Below are 27,503 nucleotides of genomic sequence, written 5' to 3'. Positions count from 1 at the left end.
GATGTTACATATTAAAGCACTTTTAATCTCAAATAAGTTATAAAGTACATTTGAAGTTTTGATATTTTTCCTCAAACGTGCTTTTCTGGATAATTTGAAACGTAATTCAAATTTCAAAAAAACTGTCATTGAATGAAAATATTTATATAACTTGAAGATAATTATAACTTTCAAACTTTTAAAAATATGATCATAATATTTAAAAATTTAAATAATAGTCATTTCTAGTTCAAAAAATACTTGTTTAATTTATTTCCAAACAAACGTAACATGTTTAACATTATTTTAAACATATAATTACCAAACAATAGATAACTTTTAATAGTATAACTTATTACTTAAGTTATAAGTTATAAATCATAAAGTTATAAGTTATATTTCCCACCGTAATCCAAAACATGCACTAAATAATATGTGTTATTATTAAAATATTATTTACTATTTAAAAATTATATGTCTAAATCACTTTCAAATATGTTATAATTTTTTAAATAAATTTAAAAAAATATTTTTTAGGTAAAAATGACATAAAGGGACATTTTAGTTTTTAAAGCTCACGATCACATCCTTGATAGAAATATAATTTTACACTTAAAAAAACAACGAAAATAATTGAATAGAAATTTAAATAAATATAATGAAAAACATACCTGAAATCGTAATATAATTATGCATAAGATAAAAACAAATTTGTAATTAGGTAAAAGTTATAAATATATTTTTATCTATTAATTGTCATTTTAAAAACATAATCATGTTCTATAATATCTGAAAAAGTACGCTTAAGAAAAAATATATAATCTTAAATATACTTTTTATTTATTTTTAATATTAAAAAGTATTTTAATACGTGTTAACCAAACAATTTAATTTTATTATTAAAGTACTTCTAAAGATTATTTAAGCACTTTTTAAACCCCATAACCTCAAACAAACATTTAATAAAATAAAAAAAATTGTTATTACTTATTAAATTTATCCCTTTTGTCCATAACCATCACGTGTAATTAATTAGACATATAATTGGGTATTTTTCTCTCCAATTAATGACGACAAACTCGTGACAAAAGACCCCCACCTTCGAATTAAATTCTTGCAAACATTGGATAAAAAGATTTATATACTTGTAAGCATGGATCACATATAATTACCGCAACCCCCACAATAAATCCAAAACAAAAAGATTTATTTTGCTCCTTTATTTTGACTCTTTATTTATTTATTTTTTGTTTAATGATTAAGGAAGTGGCGGTTAATGTATTTGTATTTTTTTTTAATTTTTAAAAATTTTAAAGATATTAAAAAAATATGAAAAATAAATAAAAAAATAAAAAGATGATTTAGTTTAGAGGGCACACCCATCGATCACTGCTAGGCGGTACTCTAGCAATTAAAAAAACGTGCAAGAAAGATAACAAAAATAAATAATGATATATACAAGTTCTAAATATATAAATTTTTATAAAGAGGAAAAAGTTGATCCCACTGGAAAAATTTTGCAGAACTCATTTTTTATTAACGAAGTCTATTTTTTAATAAAAAAAAAATTGTGCAAAATTTATATATAAATATATATATATATATATTAAAAACTTACCTATAGCATTACTCTAATAAAATGGGCAGATTATCCCAAAAAATAAAACTGACCATTTTCAAAGAACCTCATCATTATTAACAAAGTTATCCAAATGGGTAACGTTAAATGGGTAACGTTGATGGGTCAACTATCTCATCCTATAAAAATAATTATATATTATTTTAGATTTATTTTATCTGGGCTAGAGGGGTTTAGTATTTTTAAAAAAATTTTAAACTATTTAGGATTGGTTTAGATAGAGATGCTTCATCTCATCTCATTCTATCTCATTTTAATATTTAAATACTATAGACATAAATATTTTTTTAATTTTAAATATCTAATTTTTTTTATTTAATTATTACTACTCTTCCAAATTTTTAAGTTTTAATTTTTTTCAAATTTTAAAATAAAAATTATATTATAATGATAGTTTAATTTATATTTTAACTCAAACTATTTATAACTCATCTCATCTTAATTCATATATTTTATTACTATTTACAAATTATTTTAAATTACTGTTCAAACAAGGCTGGTTATGACTGAAGATAATAAGAAAGAGGTCATCCTTATAGGAGAGAGGCGTGTTCTAATTACAGATGTTGACGATGGGTTTAGGTGGCTTTTCTTCTTCAAGAATCAACATTAGTCAACATGCATGTGGATTGCTGTCGGAATGCAATAAAAAAGGCGGATAGCTTTATGGCTAAGGTAACTTCTATATTAGAACAAGTAGGCGGCTCTCTCTCTCTCCCTCTCTCTCTTGGAGCTGGAGGATAACCAAGGTCCAGATTAGTCAATTATCAAGTACTAGACCTTATTCTATGTTCTATCTTGTTACTTCAAAGGTGACGTAATTGTCGTTGTCGTTGTTTTTGTTTGTGTTTAATGTTCATTGTTGGACATTTACTTCAAGGTTTATATCTCGAGACTATTAACTATGTGAAAGAGACCATCACATAGTTAATAGGTAAGTTTGATGGTCTTTAAAACAATATTTAAAAGAGACCATCACATACTTACCTATAAGTAAGTTTAAAAAGTGTTTTTAATTATTGTTTAAAAGCTCTTTTAAAAAAAAAATGATATGTTTGGTAAATTTATAAAAAATACTTTAATCACATAAAAAAGTTAAAAATTTATTTTTTTAAAAAGTATCAAATTGAAACTTTTATTGAAAAACTCCTGTAGATAACTGTATATTTTTAAAAAATTAATATAACTAACTTTAAAAGTACTTCAGTGACATGGTTACAAACAGTAAATGATTTTTTAATAGTAGAACTTGTTATTTAAGTTATAAGCTATAAACCTTAAAGTTATAATTCATATTTTCCACCACAATCCCAAACATGCACTTAGTGCATGTTTAATATTGCGATTGATAATTTAGCTTTTAATTAAAAGCTTATAGTTGCAAAGTTTAAGGGCCTATTTGGGGTTGTGTTAGAAGTTTTAAAAAGTACTTAAATATTCTTAAAACTTTTTAACCAAAAAAATTAAATAGTTTGGATGTTACATATTAAAGCACTTTTAATCTCAAATAAGTTATAAAGTACGTTTGAAATTTTAATTTTTTCCTCAAACGTGCTTTTCTGGATAATTCGAAACGTAATTCAAATTTTAAAAAAACTGTCATTGGATGAAAATATCCATACAACTTTAAGATAATTACAACTTTCAAACTTTTAAAAATATGATCATAATATTTAAAAATTCAAATAATCATCTTTTCTAGCTGAGAAAGTACATTTTTAATTTGTTTCCAAATAAATGTAATATGTTTAAAATTGTTTTAAACATATAATTACCAAACAATAGATAACTGTTAATAGTATAACTTATTGTTTAAGTTATAAGTTATAAAGTTATAAGCTATATTTTCCACCGCAATCTAAAACATGTACTAAATAATATGTGTTACTATTAAAATATTATTTGCTATTTAAAAACCATATGTCTAAATTACTTTTAAACATGTTACAAGTTTTTGAATAAATTTAAAAAAAATATTTTTTTAGGTATAAATGACATAAAATGACATTTAAGTTTTTAAAGCTCACGATCACATCCTTGATAGAAATATAATTTTACAATTAAAAAAACAACGAAAATAATTGAATAGAAATTTCAATAAATATAATGAAAAACATCACTTCAATGATGAATAAGTGAAATCGTAATATAATTCTGAATAAGATAAAAAAAAATTTGTAATTATGTAAAAGTTATAAATATATTTTTATTCATTTTAAAAACGTAATTATGTTTCATAATATCTGAAAAAGTACGTTTGAGAAAAAATATATAATTTAAAATATACTTTTTATTTTATTTTTAATATTAAAAAGTATTTTAATACGTGTTGACCAAACAATTTAATTTTATTATTAAAGTACTTTTAAAGATTATTTAAACACTTTTTAAACCTCATAACCTCAAACAAAATTTTATTACTTATTAAATTTATGCCTTTTGTCCATAACTATCACGTGTAATTAATTAGACATAAATTGGGTATTTTTCTCTCCAATTATTGACGACAAACTCGTGACAAAAGACCCCCACCTTTGAATTAAATTCTTGCAAACATTGGATAAAAAGATTTATATACTTGTAAGCATGGATCACATATAATTACCGCAACCCCCACAATATATCCAAAACATGATTATTTAAAAGGTGTAATTTTTTTTTGTTGAAATTAGTCCCTTTCCAAAATTGATATCCACAAGTTTGTAGTGATGATGTTCCACATCCACATCTTAGTTCTACACCATATACATGGTATCTTCTATATGGCAAAAAGCCGCGACCCAAGCATGTGAGGGAGCTACCATCACACGTTCTTGGCATGAGTAAAAAGGGTGGGACCGTGCTTGTGGCATTGACATCCTCTCTTACCCACATCAACAACCAAAGATTGCATTAAGATTTTTTTTAAATTATTATTTGAGTTTGAAAGTTTTAACTATAAAATAGATAAAGATATAGATTAAATATGTTAAGATATAAAATAAATAATAACATTTATTTCTTCTCATCAGTTTGAGATGAGTGATGATTTTATATAGTATCAAAGTAGATATCACGAGTTCAAATCCTGATTTTACATTCTATTCTATTTAATTAAATATTTTACGTATTGGGTTACTCATTAAGAGAGAATTTGGCCTACACGTGAGGAGAAGTATTAATATATAAAATAAATAATAAAATATATTTCTTTTCATAAGTTTAAATTTTTGGGATAAATAGTATTTTCACAAAAGAAATGTACTTTTATTTTAAAAATTTAGTAAACAACTATTTGCTGATATATAGGCTAAAGCGCTTTTCAAGTTAGTGACGTTGTTTCTTTTTTAAAATGTAATATTAAGCTTTTTTTAGGAAGCATTTTCTATATATTTATCAGACGTATTATTTTTTTTTTCAAGAAACTTTTAAGATTACTAAAAACAATTTTTAAACCTCCAAATTCAAATCCAACAAAAAGGTGAGAAGGGGGGACCCTTATCCAACAAAAACAAGGGGCGCCAATTTCCTAAAGCTGCGGTTGCGGCTAACGCGTGGGAGCAGCGCTTTCATTTTCACGCCTAGACACCGCGGACCGGTGCTCCAACAAATGGCACTGGCCGTTTCCTTGTAATCACGATAACTCATTACAGACATGACAGGAATATAAGACATACATGTAAATCTTGTAATATTTAATGTTGTTTTTTTAGACCATGTGTATTATGGACCTCATATGACTATTTAATTGATATCGTAGCATCTTTTTACATTAGAGAATCTAATTTGATAATGAGAATTTTAAGTTTAATTTATATTTATTATATATGAAAAAGTGTTACTTTTTTAATCTTAAATTTTATTATACAACAATTTCATACAATTGATATAATAAAATTTAGAATGAAGAGTAAGCTTCGGATTGAATAGTAAGATAAGAAAAGATGAAGGTTGAAAGTTAATAAAATATTAATTTTTAATATTATTATTATTTTAATATTCAAAAAATTAAATTATTTATAATATTTTATATAAAAATTTAAAAAAATTATATTGATGAGATAAAACATTTTACTATCTCAAGCACCCTGATTTTTTGTGATTGAAAAAGTGTGGTTAAAAATCTAACCCTGGTTAAGTGTTTGGCCGCAAATCACTTGGCATTTCTCTTACCAAAACTTATTTACTTTCTCTATTCCGAAGAAAGAGATGGGTGGAAGGAAAAAGTCGTTCTGCGCCTCCTATAATCTCTATGCTAGTTTGGCATTGTGTGCCTCGCTTGCATGTTGTTAGGATTCTGGGAATCTTGTTGTGCTACTCGCTCCTGGGTCGTGTTGGCAAGCCATGGCGGCTAAGAAACTGTGCGAGTCTTTCTCCAAGAGCCTTATCGACGAGGTGCAAAGATGGGGTTGTATGAAGCAGACGGGGGTGAGCTTGAGGTACATGATGGAGTTTGGTTCCGATCCCAACGACAGGAACTTGCTCATCTCTGCTCAGTTCCTTCACAAGGAGCTCCCCATAAGAATTGCCAGGAGGGCCATCGAGCTCGAAAGTCTGCCTTATAGCTTATCCGAAAAACCTGCCGTTTTGAAGGTACTTGCTCTGGGATTTTGAGTTTTGGGTTCCTATTCTTTTGTGTGGTATTATAATTTTGATTTAAATATGCGACTTTTGTCTATGAAACAGGAAAAGGTGTTAATGATATATGTAACTTCTTTTGTGGTTATTATTTTCTGTGCGTGTGATTATATTTCTAGTAAGAGAAGATTGAGAAAAATTGACGTGGCATTTCTTTAGATTTTTTCATTCGAATCCTTGGGTTCTAGATTACTGTTTTTTGAGCTTCGATTTTATTCTCGCCAAAAAAGAAAAGAGGTTTCGAATCTTAATTTTTTTTTTTTGCTTGCACGGCCTCCTAAGGAAATTTACTGACAATGGCGTATTGTGATTTAAAATATAATAAAGCCATTTTATTTATTTATTTATTTATTTTCTCAGCATTGTTCAATTATCATTTTTGAAGTACCTTCTTTCTTTCTTTTAAATGCAAAGATCAATGCGGTTTTTGCCCTCAAAAGGGAAAAGTGGCTCCATATTGTTAAGCAAATGACGCCTGAGGGTCGCTTTTGCCTGTCTGCCAATTCTTGTGACTTGGCAGCTTGTCATTAAATGCTATACTAATTTTAGTGTAGCGATTCGTGCGGGTTTTCTTGTATTGTTTTAGATTTACACTGAGTAATGTGGAAGTGATTCTGTTGGCTTTTATTGTTTGGTGGGTTCCGCGTCTTATTTTTAAGTGCTATACTACTCTTAATAGGGTGAGGTTTCTCTTCTAATGTTTTAGTTCTACAGATTGAGTTAAGTGGAAATGTCTCTGTGGATGGCCTCACTTATATGTCATTTCATCCATGGGAGAGGGAATCAATTTGAGTTGATTGTTTATTTATTAGATGGTAAAGTCAGGGTTTAGTTTCAGGTCCTGAGCAGGTACTTACTTTGTGTAAGGTTTTCATTCTTAGGTTCGAGATTGGTATTTGGATTCTTTCCGTGATCTTAGATCCTTTCCTGAGATCAAGGACACGAATGATGAGAAGGAATTTACTCAAATGATTAAGGCAATTAAGGTGAGACACAACAATGTGGTCCCCATGATGGCTTTGGGGGTTCAACAGTTGAAGAAAGGCATGGATCAAAAAATTATGTATGAGGATCTCGTTGAGATTCATCAGTTTCTGGATCGCTTCTACATGTCAAGAATAGGAATTCGCATGCTTATTGGTTAGTTCTAATCTTCTTTTGCTTCTTACTGTACTTGACTGCTTTTCTAATTCGTCTGTTCACCTAGCGTTTTCATCTTTTTGCACTGCATTAATTTTATTGCTATTGGGAATGAGTTCTAATAATGTCTTATATACTTCAATTTTGGTTGAAATTCAGGGCAGCATGTGGAGTTGCACAATCCTAATCCCCCTCCTCATTGTGTGGGTTATATAAATACGAAAATGTCTCCACTGGAGGTAGCACGAGGTGCCAGTGAAGATGCTCGCTCTATTTGCATGCGTGAGTACGGCAGTGCCCCTGGTGTTGATGTATATGGGGATCCCAAGTTTACATTTCCGTAAGTCATCTTGTTCTTATTTATTCCACTGTGTTCCTTTCAGATTTACTTATTAAAAAAAATTTCCTTTCGGATTCTATTTAGGTGTTATGTTTATGCATTTTTCTTCCGTTTTCTTTTTCTCCGAACTTTCTTTAGAAGTAAAGTAAAATTTCCAATTAATTTTTCTTATTCTATAACCTTTTTTAAGGAAAAAGTTCAGTTCTGTGTTCCTTGTGCTCGGGATATTCCACCGTGAAACGTTGCCTTGAGCTGAGATTTTTCAAAAGTTAGAACACTTGCTTTCTTTGTTGTTATATAATGTTCTGTTTGCTTTCATAACAGGTATGTTCCAACACACTTGCAACTTATGGTGTTTGAGTTGGTTAAGAACTCTTTGCGTGCTGTCCAAGAGCGCTTCATGGACTCGGACAAAGTGGCTCCTCCGATTAAAATAATAATAGCTGATGGTATAGAAGATGTTACAATCAAGGTATTGGTTGTTATTATATATACTCATGAAATTTTCAGTCCTCATAGAATTTTCAGGTTGACATTGAGGGTATATTATTTTTACATCCCACTCCCAGAAATAAGTAATGTTTATTTAAATCCCCTCCTTTCATTTTTTTTTACATGTCTAAAATCTTTTTTGAACTGTTTCCTTTGACTGAAGGAATGGTTAACAAGTTATTTTGACTGGAATGATAGGTCTCAGATGAAGGGGGTGGTATAGCAAGAAGTGGTCTCCCTAAAATTTTCACATATCTTTACAGTACTGCAAAAAACCCATTGGATGTGGAGTCTGATCTCGGTACAGCTGATGCAGTCACAATGGCTGGATATGGATATGGGCTTCCAATAAGCCGCCTGTATGCTCGGTATTTTGGAGGGGATCTCCAAATTATCTCTATGGAAGGATACGGTGCGTTGAGTTTTTTCTCCAAATTTGTAGCATTCAGAGTGGTTACATACTCTCAAATGTCTCGAATATCTACACTTGTTGGACTAGCACTGGGGGCTAGACATTCCAAGTCCCACAATTTGTTTGTTTTGATATGAGACATCCAAGTATGATATAGAAGAATTTGAACTATTTCTCATTGACCAGAATCATTTTTCTCTATTCAGCCAGCTACCAGCACTTGAACAATATTTTGGGTGTCTTTACTTTTTATTAACCATTTCATTGCATATTCAATTAATTTGGTTCACTTCAATATTCCTGTGTTTGTCTTCCATCTGGGAAATCATATTAGGTTACATATTTTGCTAGTTATTGTCTTTGAAAGTTCCAATTTCTCTTGTCTCCAGTTTTATCTGTTGTCTCCAATAGTACTTCATTAGTCTATTTTATTTCCACGATGATTGAGGAGCAGAGTGAGAGTTTCTCGATTTACAATATATTGTAACATTGTAGCTTTGCCTAAAGGATTTGCTTCTCTCTTTTACTCTGCAAAAAAACACAATTTAGATGAAGTTAAAACGTTAGGTAGCCCTTCAGCCTTTGTGAGATTGAAGTTGTACCTATACTGGAAAGAAAAATGATTTACACACAAACACCTTGTTACAACACTTTACACAATATGTTTTAAATGAGGGCATTTTTGTAAAATAACTCATAAAATAACATTATTTTACAAAATTACCCTCATCTTAAAACATCGTTGTGAATTGTGATGTGTATCATTATTCTATTTTACTTGTCCATCCCTGCAGGATTTTATCATGAACCCTAGGGATCACAAGAACACATATGGTATATGAGACTGGAAGAGATATTCAATAGCCGGGCAACGTCATCTTAGATTCTTAGATCTTAAATCTTCATAAAAGTGAATTCTGTATTATTTTCTTATTTGTAGTCTGGTTATTGATAAGTCCACGCGTGTTTGTTGTCTCATGTTTCTTTTCTTTCCCTTCATACACCTATGAGTTCCTTACTCATCTGTAGATTTTTGATGCGTGCATACAGGGACTGATGCATATCTCCATTTGTCTCGATTGGGAGATTCGCAAGAACCATTGCCGTGAGCCTAAGCTGCAGTTCTAAAGTCAACAACACACTGCAGTTATCATGAACTATGTTTGAAATATCAGAACGGGGGAAATACCTTTAGTGTTTTACAGTCAAAAGAGACGGATTGCTGTCAATTTTTAAGCCTAAGAATTGGCAGTTTTGCATTATTTGTTTGTTTCTCCGTTTTTCTTGTATATTCTTCATGTGCTTTACTTCACCAGGTGCGTGATAATCCATCCATCTCCATGGGATCAGCTATTACATAGTACAGTTTTTAAGTTAATTGTTTTTATTGCATCAATTTCAACACATTTAGGGCATTGGCGGATGCGTATATTTGAGTCGATGGATTCTTAGAGGGCCAGTTATGGACTGTGTTCCTAACGGGATGGGCATTTGCTTGGCCCCGCCTTTGAGAGCAGAGCTTTCAGAAATGCAGAATGAAATCATCTATATATTTGGGTTGCTTGGATAAATGCTAATGATTCGTGAAAGCTGATCAATCTTGTTCAATGCCAAGATTTTTCATGTTTGAGACCAGCATTCAAGGCTCCAGCATTTGATATAAAAGAATGGAAAATTCTATATACTATATTATTATCCTACTAAGTAAGATATAACACATTTATCACCATTGAATGATCAATTATTACATACTTTTTTATCATCTAATAATAATGAATGTGTCGCATCTTATTTAGTAGGATGAGATTGTGATATATAATATTACTTGTAAATAGTAATGAAGACAAAATCTTACATATTTAATTTTTTTTGTTATTTTATTTTATTCTTTTTAAACTAATTGAGTTGTTTTACTCATCATCCTTACATCATATAGAGAGTTATTATGAAGGACAATGCCCATCAGTACAGATTAATATTGACTTTTAAATCAACACTGAAGCATCTTGCAGTTTGGTTTTGGAACTAAACGCAAAGGAAAAATTTAGTATCAAGTATAACTGTGCACTAATATGTGCACAAATCCGATATGATTGATCAAAAAATAAATTTTATTAAAAACAGTACTGATGGACCCCAAAGTGGACCAAGTCTTGGAGATTCTTTACAAATTTCAAATGGGAGAATCACAAGATCGAGAGTTAGAAAGATCAAAGTAGCTATGCAAGGATGGGTGAAATCCATTTGGGATTTGTCTAGCCGCACTACAGTAACTCCTTGAAATCCTAGTTTAACAAAATTAATAATTTTTCCAACATGCCCTTAAGTTCTCATAATAAACTCAATTATTTTAAACTAATAAAATAGACTCTTTTAATGAAAAAAATAAGTCCAATGTCTCAATAACAATAGGCTCAAGTTATGTCTTCCATAACTTGTTGTATAACATGAATGAAACTGGATTTTCTTCCTTTAAGCTTATTTTGAATGTTGGGCTCTTACTAGATACGTCCCAAGTGGATTTCACTCATCCTTGCATAGCTATCTTGATCTTCTTAACTCTCAATTTTGTGATCGTCTCATTTGGAACCTGCAAAGGATCTTTAACACTTGGTCCACCTTGGGGCCCATCATTTCCCTTCTACTCAAAAGAATTTGACCTTAAATCTCTACCCGCATCAATGGAAAAAAGATCAGCAACATTGAAAATAGCAGACACATAATACTTACTTGAAAGATCAACTAGATATGAATAAATATCATTAACTTTTTCAAGAATTTGAAAATGTCTATCAAAGCTGCTATTGTCATCAACAAGTAAGGGCATCAAAGTTAAATGAGTAAATGGATTAAAACCATAAATAATTTCAAAAGGAGAATAAGAAGTAGTAGTATGTATGGTCCTATTATATGCAAATTCTATAAATGACAAATAATACTCCCACAAGCATTAACGAAACACACCTAAAATCTTCCTTACACCAAAATGATCATTCTAATTATATACAACTTCAATGAATGGCAAACCATACTCCCAAAAGTGTTCATGCAATACACCTTAAATCTTCTTTATATCAAAGTGATCACTCTAACTGTATGCAAACTTAATGAATGGTACACAATACTCCCACCAATTGTCATGAAACACTTCTAAGATCCTATTTACGCCGAAATGTTCTAACAAACCATACCTATGCACAAGCAACTCACGCATAAGACTAGTAGGCTCACAAAATCTATTCTCTCTAAACAAATACCAATCTAGTTTATATAAATGAGTAAACAATATTTTCTCACATACTCCATACACACTAGCCAAGCCATTATCATTAACATATAATTTCTTATTATATTCAAATTTTAATAACTTTGCATCTATAATGATGACTAGGACATACCTTTTTGGTAAAGCATCAACCATAAAATTTTCTTTACCTTGTGTGTACTTGATTACATAAGGAAATGTCTAAATGAATTGTACCCACTTGACATACATTCTATTCAACTTACCTTATTATTTCAAATGCATCAAGGACTCATATTCTTCAAAGAAAGGTCAGGTAGAGATTGTTGCACCTTATACAAAATCAATGTAATGCTCTATTTTTCTAATAGATGGCAATCCATTAAACACGCTATTAGGAATCATGACCTTATATCCCTGTAATAAAAAAAAAATAACACTAGGCAACAAGTCGTTAAATTTGTTAGTATAAAAAATTGTCTTAGTATGAAAACTCACTTTTGTTTTGCTTTTTCTCTCTATAATCTCTTTCTTTTTCCTCTTGTGGCTCCACTTTTTTTCTCGACTTTCAGCCACTTCTCTATTTTGTTTTTCACTCACTCTTTTTTCTTTTTATATTTCTGCCTCATTCTCTTTTTTCCTCTTCACTCTCTCTTTTTCTTTTACTCTCCTTTTTTTCTGAACTATCGGCCTCACAATTATTTTTCAACTCATTATTTTTTTTTCTTGAAATTTCACAATTTCTTTCTTTCTCAATCTCAATCTCACTTTTTTTTTCCCTCAACCTCACTTTTACACTCACTTTTTTTAACAATCTCAGTTTCTCTCTTTCTTTCTTTTTTTATCAACCTCACTTTTACTCTTTCTTTTTTTATCAATCTCACTTTCACTATTTTTTTTATCAACCTTACTTTTTAACTTCAGTTGGTCCTCATGGACTTATGTTGGAGTTAAAGGAGTAAGTTTGATTGTTTTTTCATCATTTTCAAAACTGTATATGTTCCTGAACCCATCATGGATTACTCTTCTATCACATTGCCACGACCTCCCCAATAAAATATGGCCAGCATACATAGGCACTACATCACAAAATATCTCATCCTTATACCTCCCTCCCAATTGAAAAAAAAACTAACACTTGCTTATTTACTCTAATCTCCCCACAATCATTCAACCACTGCAACTTGTATAGTATATAATATTTCAAGGTAGGTAAATTTAATTTCTCAACTAAAGTAGTGCTAGCTACATTAGTACAACTCCCTCCATCAATAATCATACTACATACTTTGTTGTTGATGTGACATCTAGTATGAAAAATATTCTCTCTTAGCTGCTCTATATCATCCATCTTACTTTGTATATTGAGAGCACACCTAACAACAAAAGACTCTCCATACTTCTCATTCTTATACTCATGTTCAATACTAAACTCACGTCTCCTATCTTTCTCACTTTGCAGATTTTTGATCAATGTATCTCGTTGATCCATCTTATCCCTTACTTCCGCTAAAGCCAAATTCAACAGTTCAAACTTTTGTTGCACAGACTGCAACACAGAGAATAAGTTATCTATCATCCTCTTTGGTGATGAGTCATTTTTATGAGATATCGAATGCTTTGCACAAAAAAATGAATCTTAGTGGAAAAAAGACCTCACACGCACCTTTACGTATTTACACTCGAATAATGGCACTCCACTTGTGTTTCACTCTTAATTGACTTTTTCCCCATGATGATCTCTTACTCTCTTACCATTTACCTCAGGACTTTTTCCACTCAAGTTGTTGAAGAATTAATTGAATTTAATCAAGGTAATATAACCTTGTTTTACTCCAACTTGTAATTAGGTCCAAGAAAATAAGAATAAGAGAAATATGGAAAGAACAAAATGATACGAGAATTTAGGAAATTATATGAGAAAAAGAATAATTACAAAACAAGATATCAACTATAATGATATATTCAGCCCCCTTTGATGATAAAAGGCTTAATCAAATTTTTTTTCGAAATTTTCTTTTCTTTTCTTTTCTTTTCTCACCAATTCAATCACAAACAGAAATATTCAATTGTGATAATCAAATAATTAAATTTAAACACATAAAAATTGATTGAAAAAACATAAGGGAATAATGAAACGGCACTCCAAGCAATTGATAAACTTAAATATGTAAGAAATTTTAGAAATTTCAAACCTTGCAAATTTTAGCAGCCCTCAAATAAGGAATTTAGCCACACTATGATAATAAACATAAAACCCAAATGATAGAATAATTTGGCAGCCCTAGGAAAAACGAATTTCTGTACTATTTTTTTTTTTTTTTGGGTTTTTGCAACCCTAGAACAATGAAGCATTAGAATTAAAGATGCAATAAATAAAAGATAGAATTAGACCTGATTGAAAACTTTATTTTGAATACCAAAGGATGTGAACTTACAAAATTAGAATCCCTTGAACCCAAAATCAAATTGAAAACTCACCCAAGAAAGCCAAAATCAAGTCCATGGATGAAAAATCTAGACATGTTGAGAACACGTTTCAAGAATGTAGATTATATTAAAATCTAGACCCGTTGAAAAACTCATCTCAAGAACTCAAATTACAAATGAGGAAGGTCACAAAAGTTGTGATTTACCTTTGATAAGTTCAAACGTTTATTAAAGAACAAGAGGAGACAAACCTAACTCAGAATAAATAAAATTCATCAATTTTATAAACTTTCATATTGTCTTTAAAATGATGCAACAAGATGTATTTAAAATGAACTCTCATAAAATCCTAGGCTAAAATAAAACCAACACTTTACAAAAATATTCTTGAGTGAATAGTGCGACGCTACAATTTCGTGAATAGAATCACGTTACAGTAACTCCTTGAAATCCTAGTTGAACAAAAATAATAATTTTTCCAACATACCCTTAAGTCATGCTCATAATAAATCCAATTATTTTAAATTAATAAAATAAACTCTTTTAATGAAACAAATAAGTTCAATGCCTCAATAACAATAGGCCCAAGTCATGTCTTTCATACCTTGTTGTATCATATGAATGAAACTGGATTTTCTTCCTTTAAGCTCATTTTGAATGTTAGGCTATTACTAGATACGGCTCAAGTGGATTTCACCTATCCTTATATAGTTATCTTAATCTTTTTAGCTCTCGATCTTGTGATCGCTTCATTTAGAACTTGCAAAGGATCTCCAAGACTTTGTCCACCTTGGGGCCCATCATTTCTTATTTTCTCAAGAAGATTCGACCTCGAATCTCCACCTGCATTAAAGGAAAAAAGATCAGTAACATTGAAAATAGCTGACACATGATACTGGACTTAAGGGTATGTTGGAAAAATTATTATTTTTGTTGAACTAGAGTTTCAAGGAGTTATTGTAGCGCGGCATTGTTAACTAAATTGTAGCATCACACTGTTCACTCAGGGATATTTTTGTAAAAGGCGGGTTTTATTTTAGTCTAGGGTTTTGTGAGGGTTTAGTTTAAATATATCTTGTTACATCATTTTAAAAACAATATGAAAGTTTATGAAATTGGTGAATTTTATTTATTATGAGTTGAGTTTGTTTCATTTTGTTCTTTATTTAACGTTTGAACTTATTAAAGGTAAATCATAATTTTTGTAGTGTTCATCTTTTGTAATTTGGGTTCTTGAGACTAGTTCTTCAACGGGTCTAGATTTTAATATATTTTAAATTCTTGAAACGAGTTCTCAATGGGTCTAGACTTTCTATACATGGACTTAATTTTAACTTTTTTAGATGAATTTTCAATTTAATTGTAGATTCAAGGGATTCCAATTCTGTCGATTCACATCAAGTACTAATTTAAATTTTAAATATAAATAAATTAATATTAATATATAAATTCATACGTAACTTTACTTATACATTGCAAAACTCAAACACAAAATAGAGCATCTCACCTGTACTGAACAAGGATATGATCCGATACTAACTCGTTTGCAATCATTCCTTTAACTCCCCTTCTATATTAGTCTACGAGAAAAGAAGTTTGACGCTGACTCTACCTATACAGTACCACCTGATAGTCGAAAAAACCAAATTTTCTAAGAATTAGCCCATTGATAATAATACTTGAAGGAGGGTACACACACAAAGACACATCTCCAACGTGTCACGTATTATAATATATAGAATAATGTTACTTATAATCATAAACCACACAAGTATTATATAATCATTTTAAAAAAAATAAGATTTATTATTAAAAATTAATTAATTTTTTTCATATAGGTCTCATATTTATTTATTTTTTTAAAGTAATTAAGTGATATTTATACACTTACTACTATAATTATTATTTCTTTTATATTTATCCATATATTGTAAATGAATTTTACTACATATAAGTAAAGTTACATATTAATTTACGTATTAATATTGATTTATTTATATTTAAAATTTAAATTAATATTATTTTTAATAAAATTTATTTTTTAATTAATTATATTAAATTAATATATATATTAATACAACAAAATTTTTTCATTACAAATAGACTTGCCTCCAAATACTCGGGCAGTGTTTATGATTTTGAATCACTCCTCTTTTGGACCAATGGCACTTCACAACTGTAATCAACCATACAATCGTGAATTCCAAAGTCGAGAAGAAACTTTATTCTAAAAGAAATATGAAAGAACGAGAGCGCGTGCTAGAAATTTTAGAAAGAGTATTCCAGATATAGAAACGCGTATACTCGCTGCTTCATTTTCCTCAAGCTCAGCTGTGTATGCTTTTTTCTCCTAAATCAAATTGGATTACAGTGAGGGTATTGGAATGTTAAGAACTGAGATACCGAGTCACATACTCAAGACCCACTGAGCCGACTCACCAAGTTTCACAATCCAGCGTTCTTATCCTCTTCAATTAACATAAAAAAGGGTAAATAATCATAAATTAAATAAATACATTATAATGAAAATGAAAAACCACACTCTCTCTCTCTCTCTCAGTGGAGCGTATCAACCACGACCCCTAAATGCGCGTGGAATTTGTTTTTTTTTTTTAAGTTATTAATAACTATCGTTAATAGTAAAATTAAAATAAAATATTAGTTGGGGGAAAGGAAACCCTAAACACGGGCGGGTTGAGTTAGAACGTTTCTCACCCAGCCATCCCACTCGCGAGTCGCGACTCGCTCCATTCCTAAACCGATCCCAGCTCGTTCTTCTTCCTTTTCTCCCTCCAAATTTCTCAGACTTTCTAACACCCAACCTTACCTTTACTCTTATTTCCTTTTTTTTTTCCTTTTCTTTTTCATTTTCTCCTTGAAATTCAAGCTAAAGATTGGGCGTCAGATTTTCTAATTCAACACCCTTTTGCGGGTTCGCGGTATTATACTATCCTTCAATTTCTGAGATTGAAGAAAAGAACTTTTTAATTTATACATGCATGTATCTTTTTCGTAAGTACAGCTATGTGTTTTTTTGTTTGAAAGGAATCAGGTTTTTATGTCTATTATTATCTAGAGCAACCTTTTTAGTTTTATCTCAGTCTATTATGTTGCTGGATACAATGTTGCTGGGTCTGTCTACTTTGGTATCAGTTACCTACACAACATGTAGTTTCTTCTTTGTAACAAACGGATATATCATCTTTAATTCATAGCATGGTTTTGAACTTTTGTGGGATTGCTTGGTGTTTAACCCTGGGTTCTTTGTGTGCTCCATTAGTTTTCTAGTGCCTTATTTTTTTCTTAGGTTCCCTCAAATCTCAAAAAAATATTTATGGTTTTTATTTGTTTGACTTGCTTGCTGGGTCTTAAATTGGTTATAGGGTACCTATGGAAGTGGGGTACCCTAAACAGGTCATTAGGCCAAATTGAAGGTGTGATCTTCTTGCCAAGGAGATGAATGAAATGTATGTTTTGATAATTCTATAAAATTTTGCGCAACAACCAAACATTCTCTAATTATTTTTGAAAGTAATGCAAACCCAAATTAATCAATTAAACCACTAACAGTGGGATTGTACTTCACCATAGCTTTTATCCCTTCTAAGTGGTTCCTATGACTTGATTATGTCAATCTTATTTGTTGTATGATGTTTTTCGACAATCTATTCTTTTTTTAAACCCCACTTCTCAACTGAGAGTCTTGCGAAACAGTTGTCTATTTCTCCAAGATAATTATTTAGGAGTGCAGCTGGCCCTTTCCACTCCTAGATAATTTTTGGTGCATCGGATTGGAAATTTATGTTGTTTAACTGGTACATTCCTTATTTCTCAAAATGAAAAATTTTGTTCCACTTGCACCAACCGTTGGAATGGTTGGATGTTGCGGGGCTTTGTGCCTGGTCCTTGGTTGAAATCTCCGTACGATTCCTATGTTGTTAAATTTTGTATGGAGTGCCTCCTTAGGGAAAATTCTGACCATAAATAATCTAATGAAATGGCGGATTACCGTAATGAGTTGGTGTTGCATGTGCAAAATAAGCAGGGAGATGGTGATGATTTACTTTTTCATTGTGAGGTGGCCATAACTCTATGGATTGACTTCTTTGCTAGAGTGAGATTAGCTTGGGTGATGCTGAGGAGGGTAGTTGATTTCCTAGCAAATTGGAGAGAGAGAGGAGTGATGGAAGCTTTGAAGATTGAAACGGTCAATGGTCGAGCTTAGAAGTTTCTTTTTTAACACTTTATTCAATTGAACGGTTCTAATAGATTTCATTGAGATGAGCTTCCATCAATTCCTTGTACCTCTAGATGCTCATGCTTAGGTGTCGCTCTTGTATATGTCTCATGTGCTTGGGCTATGCATATTATCATCAATAGAAGTCTTGTTTACCGATAAAAGAAAAACAGTTTGGAAAGAGAAAGAACTCTTAAAAGTGTATTCAAATCAAATTCTGTCAAAACCAAGAACTCTCCTACTAAGTTGAGAGATAGAACTACAATAGGTCACATTTGCTACATTTTAAGACTTTTGATTGGAATGCCTGGATCACAGTTGATCGATGATTCCGATAAGTGCATGGGCATTGATGTAACAATCTTGGATGAAGTTCTTAGACAGGACTACCATTCAGAGTGCCCTGTTTGTATAAGTCTCAGTTGACTACCTATCAAACAAAAAGAGTCTCGGTTGACTATCTTGAATGGAATTATATTTTCAATAGGTAGCTCTTGCTGTCTATCTTGACAGACAGATATGTTGTCTTTCTGGCCCCCTCACACTTTTTGATGCTTCTTTGTGATTACTTATATTGTTTTTGGAGCATCTCAAACCATTCTCTTATGGACGACCTTTATGACACGGTTTTTACTTTTTTAACTCAAAACAATTTTGCTTCTTTTTCATACTTCCAGAATCTTCATCGCATTTTTATGCTATACTAATATTAGCTCCTTGTTCCCCCAACTTCTGCAGTTGTACTTAAACGAAATCATGTTTTCTAGTGCCTTTGAGTACATTTTGAAACCTAGTTCTTTGCACTGACATATTTGCTATATCTGTCTTAACAAAATCTGGAAATATCTGGAAATACCGTAGGGTTGCTTTATCTGTCCTGACATATTTCTTGTTGCCTATTGCAGTAGCCTAATCAAATATGGTTAAATATGGCCACGGTACAACTTCTTGAATGATAGAATTTATGGCTCGTTCCTGTGGGATTGTTGACCCTGGATGGGAGCATGGCATTGCTCAAGATGAGAGGAAGAAGAAGGTTAAATGCAATTACTGTGGAAAAATAGTTAGCGGGGGAATATACAGGTTAAAGCAACATCTAGCTCGAGTTTCTGGAGAAGTAACATACTGTGATAAGGCTCCTGAAGAAGTATACCTGAGAATGAAAGAAAATCTGAAAGGATCCCGTTCCAATAAGAAAGCAAGACAGTCTGAAGACGAGAGGCAGGTGCATTCAAATTTCCACTCCAACTATGACGATGACGAAGTGCATGTTGGGTATAGAAGCAAAGGAAAGCAATTGATGGTTGATCGGAATTCGTATACTGACAGGAATTTGGCTGGAAGCTTGAATCCTCTTCGGTCACTGGGGTATGTTGATCCTGGGTGGGAACATGGTGTTGCTCAAGATGAGAGGAAGAAAAAGGTGAAATGTAATTACTGTGAGAAAATAGTTAGTGGAGGTATTAATCGGTTTAAGCAACATCTAGCTAGGATTCCTGGAGAAGTAGCACCTTGTAGACATGCTCCTGAGGACGTTTATCTCACAATAAAAGAGAATATGAAATGGCATCGTACTGGTAGAAGACACAGACAAACGGATACTAGCGAATTATCAGCATTCTTTATGCTGACGGACAATGAAAATGAAGGTAACGAAAAAGATGATGTTGCTCTGCATCAATTAAGCAAAGAAAGTCTGATCGATGGTGATAGAAGATTTGGCAAAGATTCAAGAAGGGCAATCAAGGGGATGTCTCCCAGTAGTGGTTCTGAACCATCATATAAGAGATCAAGATTGGATTCTCTTTTTCTGAAAACACCAAAAACTCAGACACCACAGTCTTACAAGCAAGTAAAAGTGAATACAGGGTCGAACAAAAAATTGGGCAATGAAATTACATCCGCAATTTGCAAATTTTTTTACTATGCAGGAATTCCTTTACAAGCAGCAGACTCTATATACTTCCATAAGATGCTGGAGTTAGCTGGACAACATGCACAAAGTTTGATATGCCCTCCGAACCAACTGATATCCGATAGGGTTCTGCAGGAGGAACTTGCAACAATAAAAAACTACCTAGTGGAGTATAAGGCCTCCTGGGCAATCACTGGTTGTTCTATAATGGCAGACAGTTGGAAAGACACTCAGGGTAGGACATTAATTAACTTTCTGGCTTCTTGCCCCCATAGTGTGTATTTTGTTACTTCAGTTGATGCCACTGATGTAGTAGAAGATGCTTCTAGTTTGTTTAAGCTTATGGACAAAGTAGTGGAAGAGATCGGTGAGGAAAACATAGTGCAGGTAGTTTGTTTTATTCCAATTTTCAAATTCTTTTTCCTGAAACAAACATATGCTTGCACTAAATTTTCTTCCCTCCTTGGGCCTCTTGTAGGTGATCACTGAAAATACTCCCAGTTATAAAGCTGCTGGAAAGATGCTTGAAGAGAAGAGACGGAATTTATTCTGGACTCCATGTGCCACCAGTTGTATTGATCGGATGCTTGAAGATTTTTTGAAAATTAGATGTGTAGGAGAATGCATGGAGAAGGGACGGCAAATTGCAAAAGTCATTTACAACCAAATTTGGTTGTTAAATCTGATGAAAAATGAGTTCACTGAGGGACAGGAACTTCTGAGGCCAGCGGTTACCAGGTGTGCCTCTAGCTTTGCTACTTTACAAAGCTTGCGGGACCACAAGGTTGGTCTGAGGAAAATGTTTGTATCAAACAAATGGATTTCATCTCAGTTCTCCAAATCAGACCTGGGAAAAGAGGTTGAAAATATAGTTTTAAACTCTACGTTTTGGAAGAAGGTGCAGTATGTTTTGAAATCAGTAGACCCAATAATGCAAGTGCTTCAAAAGGTTGATAATGGTGAAAGCTTGTCGATGCCATCATTGTATAATGATATGTACAGAGCAAAACTTGCAATTAAATCCATCCACGGTGATGATTTACGTAAATATGGACCATTCTGGAATGCGATTGACCACCACTGGAATTCATTGTTCTACCACCCTCTCTATATGGCTGCTTACTTCTTAAATCCATCTTACAGATATCATCCTGATTTTATGGCGGTAGGAGAAACTATTACCATTGATTTATTGCATATGCCTATGGGTTTCTTTCCTTACTAAATCTTCATTTTGTATGGATTTAGCATTCAGAGGTGATGCGAGGACTCAATGAATGCATAGTCCGGTTGGAACCAGACAATCTGAGAAGAATTTCGGCATCTATGCAGGTGAGGATTTCCTTTCTGAGCTTACCATTCACTGTGTCCTAAATTTTCTGTGCCACTAAGACTTTGCAATATCAATTTCACAGATTTCTGATTATAATTCTGCAAAAGCTGATTTTGGAACTGAATTAGCAATAAGTACAAGAACAGAGCTTGATCCAGGTGATAGCAATATACTGTCTTATTACTTGTTTCAGCATGTTATATACAGCTCCATGCACTCATGTAGAGAATGTGGATATGTTACTGTTATTGCTTGAGATATTAGCTTGAAGAAATGGTGATTTTTTTCCTACTAGCTGCATGGTGGCAACAACATGGGATAAGTTCCTTGGAGCTGCAACGGATAGCTGTACGCATATTAAGTCAGACATGCTCCTCTTTTGGGTGTGAACACAACTGGAGCATATTTGATCAAATATACAGTCGAAGGCACAATCGTTTAGCTCAGAAAAGATTAAATGACCTTACCTATGTTCACTACAACTTGCGGCTTAGAGAACGCCAACTAAATAAAAGACCCAATGGAATCTCTCTTGACAATGTTCTCGTGGAACGTCTGCTACATGACTGGATTGTAGAAGCAGAAAAACAAGCCTTGCCAGAAGATGAGGTATTCAAGCTCACATTGTTTTACGGTTAAGAAGCTGTGTGGGTTGGGTTAAATATGTTGGGTTGATTTTGGTAATTAATGATCTTTTTATAGGATGGTATCCCGTAATTTTATTAAAAATCCTGGAATACCATGTTTAGAAATCCTTCACCTTAGGGGTTACATCATAAACATCCAAGGCCAAGGTGCTAAACCCTTATCAAAGTCTTATTCCTATACACCTTCAATCACCTTAGGGGTAATTAAAGGTACATGCAATGATGAGTTAACCATATTACGTAGCATTCCAACTTGTAGGGTTGTTTTGCATCCAATAGGGTTAGTAACAGTTAACCATTTTTTAATCTGTCTACAAACCTGCTATATATTTAATCCAATAGGTAAACAATGATTTAAATCAGGGCATGGTAAAGATCACTCGTCTGTTTGGAGACCATGCACGGAATGTGTGACATGAAGCTGAGTTTCATATGTTTGAAAGCTTTCTGTTTCTCCTCCATGCTTGCCAAAGAAATGCGTGACACTTGCTTGAACAATGGATCTGTTCTAGCATTACTGTTGGCAGATTTAACTGACAGCTTCTCACTCTGCTTTTTTATAGGAAATCCTTTACAATGGGATGAAACAAGTTGATACTGATGACAATGATTCGGTTGATTATCAAGATGGAACCATAGAAGCTAGAAAGGGATCCGTTGAAATGGTCGCTTTGGCTGATGTACAATCATCGGTTGTTAATCCTGCCAATGCTGGTGCCGCCCCTGATGATGATGCTGACATAGATTTTTTTGATGATGATTTGAGTGATTAATAGATTTGTACGCAATACTCTTCATCAAAATAAAAATTAAAAAGTGATCTGAAGTTCATTTTGTAGATTTTTCCGGGCAAGTTCTCAAACAATCAATTATAAAGACACCTCTTTATGCTGAGGTATGGCTCATTGGCTCTGTATGCTCTAATTCTAGGTGAAACATGACATGAGAATACCTGTTTATCAGAATTTGGTTTCCTAATTCCATTGAGAATGAACGATAAAATAATAATAATAATAATAATTGGATTTGATTTTGTGCCATAGGCACTATATATTTTATTCCCTAAATTATTAAAATTGTTATATTGGACATTCTAATTATAAATAATAATAAAAAAATTGAACAATAGTATTATCGCACTATAAGAATCTGGACTTTTAGCAGCGATTAAAAAATCGCCGGAAAATAAATCGTCGTAATATATCACTTATCACGGCGATTTCTTACTCGCTGGAGGAAACTTTAGTTTAGCTGGCGAGAATTGTCACTTGGAGTATCCAAGCAATTTTTTAACCTTTTAGCAGCGAAAAATGTCGCTGCTAAATGTCATAAATCATCTCAGGCGCCAAACTTGAGTTTTATTTCCCTCCCCGCGAGTAATTCACACAGTACCCTCTCTGCTCTCCGTGTGTGTTTGTCATCGATTGGCCATCAGTGATTTCGAAAATCCGTTCCGGCGAAGCCATACGTGGTAGTGAGAGTAGTAATCCCCATTCTAGAAACGCTCCCGAAGCCCCATCGATATGCCTCCACTACAATTTCCTTGTGCCGGCGAAGGTTTCTCATCCGTTCCTTCCAAAACCCAAGCTTTGCCTCCATCTTACGGCTTACCCATTAGGCATTCTATGAACCCCCTTCAAATCTTCTACTTCGGCCACCCAATACTTCGGTTACCAAAAATCGCTTCCCCCTTCTGTTGAATGCATATGAACAGACGGCGAGAACTGCCAAAATCGCCCTCTGTTGTGCATTAGAGCTACCAGAAATCTCCCTAAAATCCCATTATCCCAAGCATCCTGTGTGCGAGGATGAATAGTCCATTCTAAGCCCTCGGTTGGCCAAATTCCACTACTCGGGTGCTGCTCAGCGTGTCCAAGGTATTTTTCTACTCAGAAACTCTGTTTGGAAGTCATTATTTTCTCCATACATGCATGAACATAGTGCCATTTGAGGGGTTACTTGGATTGTTGGATGACTATAACAAATCATTTTATATAAACTCTTCGTCGTTTTTTTTTATATTTATTTTTATTTTTTTGTGATCTGTCGATGCTGTGGCTATTGTGGATTCATTGGTTGATTATCAGTCGTGGTAGTTGGCAATTTCCCCATATATAACCTCTAATATATTAGGTCTTTTAATTTGATTATTTTTGCTGCTGTGATTTCTCCATGATTCTAACAATGTGCATTTGAGGTTAGTTTTAGGGCTGGGAAATAATTGATTAGGGAAAATGTAACCGTATATCTGCAACATGAACATGCAGGCTTTAAACAAAAAACAAGTATATAGCAAGAGTTATTTTTGTTCTACTACAAGTATAAAGAATCAGGGAAACTTTGATGCCATTCCATATTTACTACTAGTCTGCCCAATTTCTCCTTATTAAAGCCACTATCCCTTCTATTATTGGTCCATGTATATTTAGGCCCCTTAGTATAAATGCCACTAAGATCACAAGCTTCTAAAACTTCGAAAAACATTTCTATATATTTATAGCTTCTCAAAGCTGCTCTGAGTGTTTTTTCAGATTGGCAGGTAATTTCATTAAAGTCCCCAAAACAAATCCATTGAACATTATATGTTGCTAGCCTAATATGTTTCAGTAGATCCCAACTAGACACCCTTTTTGAGGTTTATGGATGGCCATAGAATCCAGTGAACATCCATGATAAACTAACTTCAGGTTCCTTCACACTCACACTAATATGCCAAGTAGAATAATTATATGAGGCTCACTTCCAACTCCTTATTCCATAATAGACACAACCCACCACTACTACCCATACTGCCATCACTAAGAAGATTATGATTGTTGCAAATCATAAATTTATATTTGCATATATAGCATTCCTAAACCCAAAAGTTGAGGTCAATAGAGTGAGTTGCCCATAATCCAAACCAATCAACACGGGCAGTTTTAACACTATATATGAAACATATAACAACTCTTAATTTCAGTAGCAAATACCAAATCAAGTCTTAAAATACCAGAGAGAACAAACAATAATAAACCATAAATCCCACCTGAAATTTAAAATGAAATAGTGGCAATAGGAAAGTCACGAAGGCTTGAGCAATTTCTAAGATTAACATCGCGTAATGATCTCTAATCAAGGCTTCTTTGTATTGTATTTGCAAATACCTATGAAAGCATGCACCTCAACTAAACTTGTACACCATTCGACAATCAATTACTTCAAATTTGATTGTGGTTAATAGATCTATGATATTTGCTTAAGAAATGACAATCATTGGAAGTTATAGTTGTCACATCCGATTAAACAAGAAAAAAAAAATCGCTCAGAATTTACTACATAAACTCAACATCCAGAATTGCATATACAGTAAGTGACCATATAATTAGCAAAAATAGTAAAAAAGAGGTAATGGAGGGTAAAGCCACTAGCTTGATATCTAAGATTTAGACTTCCCTTGCCAGATTACACAAATACTGCAAAACTCATACCAAATCCATACATTTACTAGCATTTAAGGTCACATTCAAACGTAGCACAAGTACTAAATCTACTGAAACTGACTGAAATAGTTCTCAGTCAAAGGCTGGTGGAGCTCAGTGTCATTATTACATCAATAGTGGGCGATAAGGCTCCAATGCTGCAAACAGCAAAAATCCCAAAAGCAATTTACTAGACAATAGGTAAAAGTACAGTGCCAACTTCATTCATTCCAAACATTCATTGCTGTGATTCAATATCCTCATGCATATGCGGCTCTTCATGCACAATTTGATTGCTGAGAAAATAAGGAATAGAAAACAAAAATTGAAGATTCCACCTGTCTAAACAACCATCTTCATGTGGCACACTTGGATGAATTTTCACTCGCTTTTTATGCTTTACTATTATATGGCTTTGAAGAATGCCAAGTTTGAAGTGCAAAAAATAATACCAAATAAAGCTAAGTTTTTATTGGGGCCTAAAACATGGCAATGTCTCAAAAACAGCATAGAGATGCAAATTATTTTGGTAGCTTCACAATGGCTATACGTAAAATCATCCAAGTGACAAAATTAAATGTACAAGTGAAAAGATTGTAAACTGTATATAATGTGTGTGTATTCTAGACACAATAATTCTGTCAACAACAACGCCTTTTTCTTTTTTGGTATTTAGAAAGAAAGAGAAAAAAATTATAATAGGCAGAGAGGAAGAAAATATTACTTGAAAATCAAAGGAACAGAGAGTACTTACTTACTTCTTGTATTTTCTCTCCTTTCATTCTCAGGGACCACTTTGGCCTTTCAAACAAAGCTCATGCTAATGTAAGATCTTATTCCTAAGGCTGTCTTTTTGGTAGCTTACTTATATTTATTCAGTTTTGACACTTGTTGATGCTATTTCCTATGTAAAATCCACTATTAGTTCAGAATGGCTGACTTGGTCACATGCTGTTAATTATCCGGTATAAATGTAGACACATATGGAGGAATATGCTATTATGTTATTATAGTCAGATGAAGATGTCTATTTTTAGGTTAATTAGTCTAAATAATAAAAGTTAGATATATTTTATAATATGACTGTAGGCAATAGTTTAACTGCATAGTAATAGATATGTTTCCTATGCAGTATTATATCCCATTATAATACTTATTATATGTTAAGATGAACATATTTTTATGGAAAGGGCTAAGACTCCACAATTCCTCCAAAAATAATATTGCTGACTATTTCAACAATATAATTCCAGAATATGCTTCCCCCATGATTACAAACTCTCTTGCAATCCACTTATATATATATTTTAATATATATTGATTATAATATATATTTGCTTCTCTGTCTTGTATTCCCATGCCAACACCCTCAACAGTTTAAGGTTTCCACTGCCCCCAAGTGCACCCAATCTTGTGTCATGTCATACTCATGCCCTTTGCCTTTTTCTGCTATTGATCTCTTTTTTTGTTTTCTTAAAAGGAATCATCTAAAAAACCCTATTAGGTTAACAAAATATAAAAATAGATCAATATTTTTGCACAATCAATAAAAATTGATTGTGCAAAAGGAAGAGTATATGTTTACTTTAGTTCAATCTGGAAAAACTCCCCTCCATT

At 32.5% G+C, this 27,503-nt stretch overlaps 2 protein-coding genes across 3 annotated transcripts; both read left to right on the top strand.

Annotated features, from left to right (window-relative positions):
- Positions 1-5,775: 5,775 nt before the first annotated feature.
- On the top strand, positions 5,776-9,997 carry LOC122316966 (pyruvate dehydrogenase (acetyl-transferring) kinase, mitochondrial-like). Its single transcript, XM_043133843.1, has 6 exons — positions 5,776-6,190; positions 7,117-7,375; positions 7,535-7,715; positions 8,040-8,187; positions 8,406-8,619; positions 9,670-9,997. Exons 1-6 carry the CDS (start codon positions 5,942-5,944, stop codon positions 9,726-9,728), a joined length of 1,110 nt encoding a protein of 369 aa, XP_042989777.1. The 5' UTR covers positions 5,776-5,941; the 3' UTR covers positions 9,729-9,997.
- A 6,948-nt stretch (positions 9,998-16,945) lies between these two features.
- On the top strand, positions 16,946-23,319 carry LOC122316952. Of its 2 annotated transcripts, none has more exons than XM_043133824.1 (7): positions 16,946-17,232; positions 19,436-20,832; positions 20,924-21,610; positions 21,694-21,777; positions 21,861-21,936; positions 22,074-22,387; positions 22,989-23,319. In XM_043133824.1, the coding sequence occupies exons 2-7, from the start codon at positions 19,483-19,485 to the stop codon at positions 23,196-23,198; spliced, it is 2,721 nt and encodes a 906-aa protein (XP_042989758.1). In that variant the 5' UTR covers positions 16,946-17,232; positions 19,436-19,482; the 3' UTR covers positions 23,199-23,319. The 2 variants fall into 2 exon arrangements, with proteins under 2 accessions (XP_042989758.1, XP_042989765.1); XM_043133831.1 differs by having other exon boundaries at positions 19,392-20,832.
- The last annotated feature ends 4,184 nt before the right edge of the window (positions 23,320-27,503 follow it).

This window comes from Carya illinoinensis, chromosome 1, assembly GCF_018687715.1.
Source record: "Carya illinoinensis cultivar Pawnee chromosome 1, C.illinoinensisPawnee_v1, whole genome shotgun sequence".
In the NCBI taxonomy this organism is placed as follows: domain Eukaryota; kingdom Viridiplantae; phylum Streptophyta; class Magnoliopsida; order Fagales; family Juglandaceae; genus Carya; species Carya illinoinensis.
Note: the sequence above shows the minus strand (reverse complement) of the source record. Positions and strands in the feature narration are given on the sequence as shown.